This window comes from Oncorhynchus masou, unplaced genomic scaffold (genome assembly GCF_036934945.1).
Source record: "Oncorhynchus masou masou isolate Uvic2021 unplaced genomic scaffold, UVic_Omas_1.1 unplaced_scaffold_1957, whole genome shotgun sequence".
Taxonomy (NCBI): Eukaryota; Metazoa; Chordata; class Actinopteri; order Salmoniformes; family Salmonidae; genus Oncorhynchus; species Oncorhynchus masou.
In genome coordinates this window covers 60001-70000 of record NW_027008451.1, presented here as the reverse complement: position 1 = coordinate 70000, position 10000 = coordinate 60001, and the positions used below count along the sequence as shown (strand labels likewise).

The following is a 10000-nucleotide window of genomic DNA, read 5'->3' as shown; positions in this document are numbered from 1 at the left end:
CAAACCCAATTAGGTGGTAATTTATGCCTAATTCAACCACAACAACTAGCTGATTCTCCCCCCCCCCCAACACATGCTGACTATCGTTCTCATGGAGCGAGGGAGGGGGGGGGGCAGAGGGAGAGAGAAAGAGAGAGAGAGGGAGAAAGAGTCAGAGAGAGAGAGATGCCCATATTAGAGAGAAATATTTCCCTCAGATTACACAGATCCACAAAGAATTCAAAAACAAACCTGATTTTGATAAACTCTCATATCTACTGGGTGAAATACCACAGTGTGCCATCGCAGCAGCAAGATTCGTGACCTGTTGCCACAAGAAAAGGGCAACCAGTGAAGAACAAACACCATTGTAAATACAACCCATATTTATGCTTATTTATTTTCCCTTGTGTTCTTTAACCATTTGTATCTTGTTACAACACTGTATATATATATATATAATATGACATTTGAAATGTATTTATTCTTTTGGAACTTTTGTTTACTGTTAATTTATATATATATATATATATATAGAGAGAGAGAGAGAGAGAGAGAGAGAGAGAGAGAGAGAGAGAGAGAGAGAGAGAGAGAGAGAAGGAGAGGGAGAGAGACGTCAAGACAGAGTAGGAGAGAGAGAGACATAAAGACAGAGTAGGAGAGAGAGAGAGACATAAAGACAGAGTAGGAGAGAGAGAGAGACGTGAAGACAGAGTAGCAGAGAGAGAGAGACGTCAAGACAGAGTAAGAGAGAGAGAGACGTCAAGACAGAGTAGCAGAGAGAGAGAGACGTCAAGACAGAGTAGGAGAGAGAGAGAGACATAAAGACAGAGTAGGAGAGAGAGAGACATAAAGACAGAGTAGGAGAGAGAGAGAGACGTGAAGACAGAGTAGCAGAGAGAGAGAGACGTGAAGACAGAGTAGCAGAGAGAGAGAGACGTGAAGACAGAGTAGGAGAGAGAGAGAGACGTGAAGACAGAGTAGCAGAGAGAGAGACGTAAAGACAGAGTAGCAGAGAGAGAGAGACGTGAAGACAGAGTAGCAGAGAGAGAGAGACGTGAAGACAGAGTAGGAGAGAGAGAGAGACGTGAAGACAGAGTAGGAGAGAGAGAGAGAGACAGAGACCTGACCCTGATTTGGGGTACAGTATGTTAATGACGTTGGCAACGAATGCCACGACACCATTAGACAGGACAATGCAAAAGGACACACACATACATGACATAGTTAGGCTGTGATCTAGACAGGTTCCTGACAGGGGAGAGCTTGGGGCAGAAAGTAAGTGCCAAGGTGAACGTGACATTTCTAGATCAAGGGAAACACTTGCTGCAGCGTTACTTTGACTATGTCCACTTCCTGGTACAGAAGCGCCGTTACGTTCATCAAGAAAAACCTACAGACAGCTCAGAATAAAATGTCAAGGGTCATAGTTCATCAAGAGGAAACTACAGACAGCCAAGAATAAAATGTCAAGGGTCATAGTTCATCAAGAGGAAACTACAGACAGCTCAGACTAAAATGTCAAGGGTCATAGTTCATCAAGAGGAAACTACAGACAGCTCAGAATAAAACGTCAAGGGTCATAGTTCATCAAGAGGAAACTACAGACAGCTCAGAATAAAATGTCAAGGGTCATAGTTCATCAAGAGGAAACTACAGACAGCTCAGAATAAAATGTCAAGGGTCATAGTTCATCAAGAGGAAACTACAGACAGCTCAGAATAAAATGTCAAGGGTCATAGTTCATCAAGAAAAACCTACAGACAGCTCAGAATAAAATGTCAAGGGTCATAGTTCATCAAGAGGAAACTACAGACAGCTCAGAATAAAATGTCAAGGGTCATAGTTCATCAAGAAAAACCTACAGACAGCTAAGAATAAAACGTCAAGGGTCATTCTGAATCTTATCCCTCAGGTTCTTGTTGGTCCTTCTCAGCTCAGCTACTACTACTACTATGAGTTGATAAAGGGGTCAATGAGCTGAAGTTGGGATTGGCCCATAAAACATTGTATGGTACAGTCCCCCTGTATCTAAAGATGTATAATAGTTATGCTAGGGACTCCCACTACGCCACCGAGAGACACCGAGAGACACCGAGAGACAGTGAGAGATAGTGAGAGACACCGAGAGACAGGGAGAGACACCGAGAGACACCGAGAGACACCGAGAGACAGTGAGAGACAGAGAGAGACACCGAGAGACACCGAGAGACAGTGAGAGACACAGAGAGACACCGAGAGACAAGGAGAGACACTGAGAGACAGTGAGAGACAGGGAGAGACACCGAGAGACAGGGAGAGACACTGAGCGACACTGAGAGACACTGAGAGACAGTGAGAGACACAGAGAGACACTGAGAGACACCGAGAGACACAGAGAGACAGTGAGAGACATTGAGAGACAGTGAGAGACACTGAGAGACATTGAGAGACACTGAGAGACACTGGGAGACACTGTGAGACACTGAGAGACAGTGAGAGACACTGGGAGACAGTGAGAGACAGGGAGAGACACTGAGAGACTGAGAGACACTGAGAGACAGTGAGAGACACTGAGAGACAGTGAGAGACAGTGAGAGACACAGAGAGACAGTGAGAGACACTGAGAGACACCGAGAGACACCGAGAGACACAGAGAGACAGTGAGAGACACTGAGAGACATTGAGAGACACTGGGAGACACTGAGAGACACTGAGAGACACTGGGAGACACTGAGAGACAGTAGAAGACAGTGAGAGACACTGAGAGACACTGAGAGACATTGAGAGACACTGAGAGACACTGGGAGACACCGAGAGACACTGGGAGACACTGAGAGACAGTAGAAGACAGTGAGAGACAGTGAGAGACACAGAGAGACAGTGAGAGACACTGAGAGACACCGAGAGACACAGAGAGACAGTGAGAGACACTGAGAGACATTGAGAGACACTGGGAGACACTGAGAGACACTGAGAGACACTGGGAGACACTGAGAGACAGTAGAAGACAGTGAGAGACACTGAGAGACAGTGAGAGACACTGAGAGACACCAAGAGACAGTGAGAGACACTGAGAGACATTGAGAGACACTGAGAGACACTGGGAGACACCGAGAGACACTGGGAGACACTGAGAGACAGTAGAAGACAGTGAGAGACAGTGAGAGACACAGAGAGACAGTGAGAGACACTGAGAGACACCGAGAGACACCGAGAGACACAGAGAGACAGTGAGAGACACTGAGAGACATTGAGAGACACTGGGAGACACTGAGAGACACTGGGAGACACTGAGAGACAGTAGAAGACAGTGAGAGACACTGAGAGACAGTGAGAGACACTGAGAGACACCGAGAGACAGTGAGAGACACTGAGAGACATTGAGAGACACTGAGAGACACTGGGAGACACTGAGAGACACTGGGAGACACTGAGAGACAGTAGAAGACAGTGAGAGACATTGAGAGACACCGAGAGACAGTGAGAGACACAGAGAGACACCGAGAGACAAGGAGAGACACTGAGAGACAGTGAGAGACAGGGAGAGACACCGAGAGACAGGGAGAGACACTGAGAGACACTGGGAGACACTGAGAGACACTGGGAGACACTGAGAGACACTGGGAGACATTGAGAGACACCGAGAGACACCGAGAGACACCGGGAGACAATGAGAGACACTGGGAGACACCGAGAGACACAGAGAGACATCGAGATGCACCGGGAGACACTGGGAGACACTGGGAGACACCGAGAGACACTGGGAGACACTGAGAGACAGTAGAAGACAGTGAGAGACAGTGAGAGACACAGAGAGACAGTGAGAGACACTGAGAGACACCGAGAGACACCGAGAGACACAGAGAGACAGTGAGAGACACTGAGAGACATTGAGAGACACTGGGAGACACTGAGAGACACTGGGAGACACTGAGAGACAGTAGAAGACAGTGAGAGACACTGAGAGACAGTGAGAGACACTGAGAGACACCGAGAGACAGTGAGAGACACTGAGAGACATTGAGAGACACTGAGAGACACTGGGAGACACTGAGAGACACTGGGAGACACTGAGAGACAGTAGAAGACAGTGAGAGACATTGAGAGACACCGAGAGACAGTGAGAGACACAGAGAGACACCGAGAGACAAGGAGAGACACTGAGAGACAGTGAGAGACAGGGAGAGACACCGAGAGACAGGGAGAGACACTGAGAGACACTGGGAGACACTGAGAGACACTGGGAGACACTGAGAGACACTGGGAGACATTGAGAGACACCGAGAGACACCGAGAGACACCGGGAGACAATGAGAGACACTGGGAGACACCGAGAGACACAGAGAGACATCGAGATGCACCGGGAGACACTGGGAGACACTGGGAGACACTGAGAGACACCGAGAGACACCGGGAGACACCGGGAGACACCGAGAGACACCGAGAGACACCGGGAGACACCGAGAGACACCGAGAGACACCGAGAGACACCGAGAGACACTGGGAGACACTGGGAGACAGTAGAAGACAGTGAGAGACAGTGAGAGACCCAGAGAGACAGTGAGAGACACTGAGAGACACCGAGAGACACCGAGAGACACAGAGAGACAGTGAGAGACACTGAGAGACATTGAGAGACACTGAGAGACACTGGGAGACACTGAGAGACACTGGGAGACACTGAGAGACAGTAGAAGACAGTGAGAGACATTGAGAGACACCGAGAGACAGTGAGAGACACTGAGACACACCGAGAGACACCGAGAGACACAGAGAGACAGTGAGAGACACTGAGAGACATTGAGAGACACTGGGAGACACTGAGAGACACTGAGAGACACTGGGAGACACTGAGAGACAGTAGAAGACAGTGAGAGACACTGAGAGACAGTGAGAGACACTGAGAGACACCGAGAGACAGTGAGAGACACTGAGAGACATTGAGAGACACTGAGAGACACTGGGAGACACCGAGAGACACTGGGAGACACTGAGAGACAGTAGAAGACAGTGAGAGACAGTGAGAGACACAGAGAGACAGTGAGAGACACTGAGAGACACCGAGAGACACCGAGAGACACAGAGAGACAGTGAGAGACACTGAGAGACATTGGGAGACACTGGGAGACACTGAGAGACAGTAGAAGACAGTGAGAGACACTGAGAGACAGTGAGAGACACTGAGAGACACCGAGAGACAGTGAGAGACACTGAGAGACATTGAGAGACACTGAGAGACACTGGGAGACACTGATAGACACTGGGAGACACTGAGAGACAGTAGAAGACAGTGAGAGACATTGAGAGACACCGAGAGACAGTGAGAGACACAGAGAGACACCGAGAGACAAGGAGAGACACTGAGAGACAGTGAGAGACAGGGAGAGACACCGAGAGACAGGGAGAGACACTGAGAGACACTGGGAGACACTGAGAGACACTGGGAGACACTGAGAGACACTGGGAGACATTGAGAGACACCGAGAGACACCGAGAGACACCGGGAGACAATGAGAGACACTGGGAGACACCGAGAGACACAGAGAGACATCGAGATGCACCGGGAGACACTGGTAGACACTGGTAGACACTGAGAGACACCGAGAGACACCGGGAGACACCGGGAGACACCGAGAGACACCGAGAGACACCGGGAGACACTGAGAGATACCGAGAGACACCGAGAGACACTGGGAGACACTGAGAGACACTGGGAGACACTGAGAGACAGTAGAAGACAGTGAGAGACACTGAGAGACACCGAGAGACACAGAGAGACAGTGAGAGACACTGAGAGACATTGAGAGACACTGAGAGACACTGGGAGACACTGAGAGACACTGGGAGACACTGAGAGACAGTAGAAGACAGTGAGAGACATTGAGAGACACCGAGAGACAGTGAGAGACAGTGAGAGACACCGAGAGACAAGGAGAGACACTGAGAGACAGTGAGAGACAGGGAGAGACACCGAGAGACAGGGAGAGACACTGAGCGACACTGAGAGACACTGGGAGACACTGAGAGACACTGAGAGACACTGAGAGACACTGGGAGACATTGAGAGACACCGAGAGACACCGAGAGACACTGAGAGACACTGGGAGACACCGAGAGACACCGGGAGACACCGAGAGACACTGGGAGACATTGAGAGACACCGAGAGACACCGGGAGACATTGAAAGACACCGAGAGACACCGAGAGACACCGAGAGACACCGAGAGACACCGAGAGACACCGGGAGACACCGAGATGCACCGGGAGACACCGGGAGACACCGGGAGACACCGGGAGACACCGAGAGACACCGAGAGACACCGAGAGACACCGGGAGACACCGAGAGACACCGGGAGACACCGGGAGACACTGAGAGACACTGGGAGACACTGGGAGACACTGAGAGACAGTGTCACAGATTTTGTGCCATTTCGATTTAAGAGCTGGCCAGTAATGACTGTAGAAAATGCTCAAATGAATGTTATATTATTTTCTACTAACACAACTACTACTACTACTACTACTACTACTACTACTACTACTACTACTACTACTACTACTACTACTACTACTACTACACTACTACTACTACTACCACTACTACTGCTACCACTACTACCACTACCACTACTACTACCACTACCACTACTACTACCACTACTACTACTACTATAATGAATGTTATATTATTTTATTATTATTAATATTTTATTTTATTTATATTTTTACACAACTGCTCAAAGAAAGAGATTTTGTTAAATGAGAAATACTTTTTTTCTCTATCAAAAAGGTAAGGGGGTCATATTTATTGACACCCTAAAGATTTGTACAAATAAAGTAGTCAAAGGTTTAGTATTTGGTGGCATATTGCAACCACGCAATGACGACATCCAGCTTGGGACTCTACAAACTTATTGGATGTATTTGCAGTTTGTTTTGGTTGTGTTTCTGATTATTTTGTGTCCAATAGAGATCAATGGTGAATAATATAGTGTGTCATTTTGGAGTCACTTTAAAATTGTAAATAATAATAGAATATGTTTTTAAACACGGCAGGGTAGCCTAGTGGTTAGAGCGTTGGACTCGTGGCTGGAAGGTTGCGAGTTCAAACCCCCGAGCTGACAAGGTGCAAATCTGTCATTCTGCCCCTGAACAGGCAGTTAACCCACTATTCCCAGACCGTCATTGAAAATAAGAATTTGTTCTAAACTGACTTGCCTGGTTAAATAAAGGTAAAATTAATGTGGATGCTAACAGGAGTATGGATAACCTGAAATTAATTGTGAATAATGATGAGTGAGAAAGGAGGGTGAAATATCATACCCCAAGACATGCTAACCTCTCCCATTATTGGTAATGGTGGCGGTTTCCTTCCTCTCCGGTAACTCAGTTAGGAAGGACACCTGCATCTTTGTAGTGACTGGGTGTATTGATAACTTCACCGCTCAAAGGGATATTCAATGTCTGCTTTTTTGTTTACCCATCTACCAATAGTTGCCTTTGTTTGCAAACCATTGGAAAACCTCCCTGGTCTTTGTGGTTAAATCTGTGTTTGGAATTCACTGTTGGACTGAGGGACCTTACAGATAATTGTATGTGTGGGGTACAGAGATGAGGGACCTTACAGATAATTGTATGTGTGAGGTCACAGAGATGAGGGACCTTACAGATAATTGTATGTGTGGGGTCACAGAGATGAGGGACCTTACTGATAATTGTATTTTTGGGGGTACAGAGATGAAGGACCTTACAGTATGTGTGGGGTACAGAGATGAGGGACCTTACAGATAATTGTATGTGTTGGGGTACAGAGATGAAGGACCTTACAGATAATTGTATGTGTGGGGTCACAGAGATGAGGGACCTTACAGATAATTGTATGTGTGGGGTACAGAGATGAGGGACCTTACAGATAATTGTATGTGTGGGGTACAGAGATGAGGTAGTCATTTAAAAAACAAACATTTTAAACACTACTATTGCACACAAAGTGAGTCCATGCAACTTACTTTGTGACTTGTCAAGGACATTTTTACTCCTGAACTTATTAAACAAAAAGATTGAATAGTTACTGACATCAAGACATTTGTAAACATTTCTAAAAAAAACACATTTCCACTTTGACATTATGGGGTATTGTGTATAGATCAGTGACTCAAAAAAAACAACTACATTTAATCCATTTTAAATTCAGGCTGAAACACAACAAAACATCTATAAAATCATGAGGTGTGATGTGCTTTGTGAAGGTGCTGTAGCCATTGTGATGCAATCATATGGATTGTTCCATGAAACGAGTGCGTTTTATTTAAAATAATAATAATAATAATAATTAAAGTCGGTTATATTAAATTAAGTACCCTTTAATACAGACCACGTGGAGAATTCAACCCCCCCAAAAAAATAAAAATGTATATGAATAAAGACTTAGCTAATGTGTCAGAATTCTCCATTTTCACATGTTCCTCCGTTCACACTCTGTGAATTCCAGGAAGTTCCTCCTTCTTCTTCTGATGGTTATTTATTTAATGTGATTAGTGATTCACCCCTCCCTGTGCTCCGGGGCGGCAGTGTAGCCTAGTGGTTAGAGCGTTGGACTAGTAACCGGAAGGTTGCAAGTTCAAATCCCTGAGCTGACAAGGTAAAAAATCTGTTGTTCTGCCCCTGAACAGGCAGTTAACCCCACTGTTCCCAGGCCGTCATTGAAAATAAGAATTTATTCTTAACTGACTTGCCTAGTAAAATAAAGGTAAAATGTTTTTTTTTACATCTGTCCCTCATTCTCAGGTCAAACCTGTTACCTGAACTCTCGTTTAAAAAATAAATAAAAATTCTAGAGAAACATTGAATATCTAATAGTCTAATCATAGTGTAAAAAGCAGGCTCTACTCTGTATGGCCATTTCCTGGTGTTTTGTGGGGGAAAACTGAGTGGGTAGAGCTTACAACGTCAACCCTCTTCTCCATAGATAGACAGGCTAGAAGCTTGCATTCAATTTCCACTCCCTGTTGCACAGAACAAAGGTTTAATTCCCCTCTCTGTCACAAGGAATTTATGGCTGATTTAAAACTAAATGTTAAATTCTGTTACTTCATTTGACAATTAATAAACACTTATAATATACATTTTTTTTTAATTTAACCTTTTGAGACGTGAAAACATGTTGTTGCTTTTTTTAACTGAAGTTTATTTTTTTTGGGTTGACCAAGTTCCACTTCTCAAAAGGCACCGAATTGATGGAATGACCCCACATCTGTTTCCTTGTGGACATTGTGTTCTTAGGGCTAAGGAGCAGGTACTGTACACTTATCAACCCGCCCGCTGCCGACAACGGTTGCCACGGCAGCTCAACGAGGGATGCGGCGTTGCCGTGAGGAAGTGGTCGCCGTAGATACAGGCCCGGGTAGGGCAGCTGGTTTGTGTGTGTGTGTGTATGCTTCTCATTTGAATAATACGTCCTAAATCTGTCAGTGCGTTGAGCAGCCCGTACGCTCATATCAAACAACAAAACCCACCTCGTAAATACCACACAATCACTGCCTTTTGTTTTGGTGCTGTCGAGTTGTGTTTTTAATTTGTTTGTTCACCCCTCCCTGTGCTCTGTCCTGTTCCCAGCTTCCCCCCTGTCTCCCAGTCCAAATAAACAGCCAAACAGAGTGGGAATGTGCGTCTGTATAGGCCTGTGTGTGTGTGCGTGTGTATGTGTGTGTGTGTGTATGTGTGTGTGTGAGCTCCCTGCGTCTCCTGGTATATGTACTGTAGGTTATTCTGTTGCGCTGCATGTTCAGTTTTATGCCCGGCAATAATCACCCCCCTTTATAAATACAGTCACATGGAATCACATGGAAAATCTGAAGGTATGGGACTCTAGGAGAGAGCTGTGTGTATATCAGGGCTGGTTTAGCGTTGAAAGCAGCATGTGTGTGGCGTTTGTCTGTGAGAGAGATAGAGAAAGTGGGTCCTCTCCATCGCTGCCCCCCTCCCCTCCTCCCCTATCAGATCAAGGCCAGTAATTGTAATTGGGTGATAGAGAGTTGG

At 46.2% G+C, this 10000-nt stretch overlaps 2 protein-coding genes across 3 annotated transcripts in view; both read right to left on the bottom strand.

Annotated features, from left to right (window-relative positions):
- The window catches only part of LOC135532636 (prospero homeobox protein 1-like), a 55452-nt gene that overhangs the window by 14407 nt on the left and 31045 nt on the right, over positions 1-10000 (bottom strand). The window lies entirely within an intron of this gene.
- Positions 2033-7295, bottom strand: LOC135532634 (keratin-associated protein 16-1-like). The gene is made up of 5 exons (XM_064960100.1): positions 7286-7295; positions 5903-6405; positions 5413-5685; positions 4231-4418; positions 2033-2045 (listed from the first exon to the last, which is right to left on the bottom strand). Exons 1-5 carry the CDS (start codon positions 7293-7295, stop codon positions 2033-2035), a joined length of 987 nt encoding a protein of 328 aa, XP_064816172.1.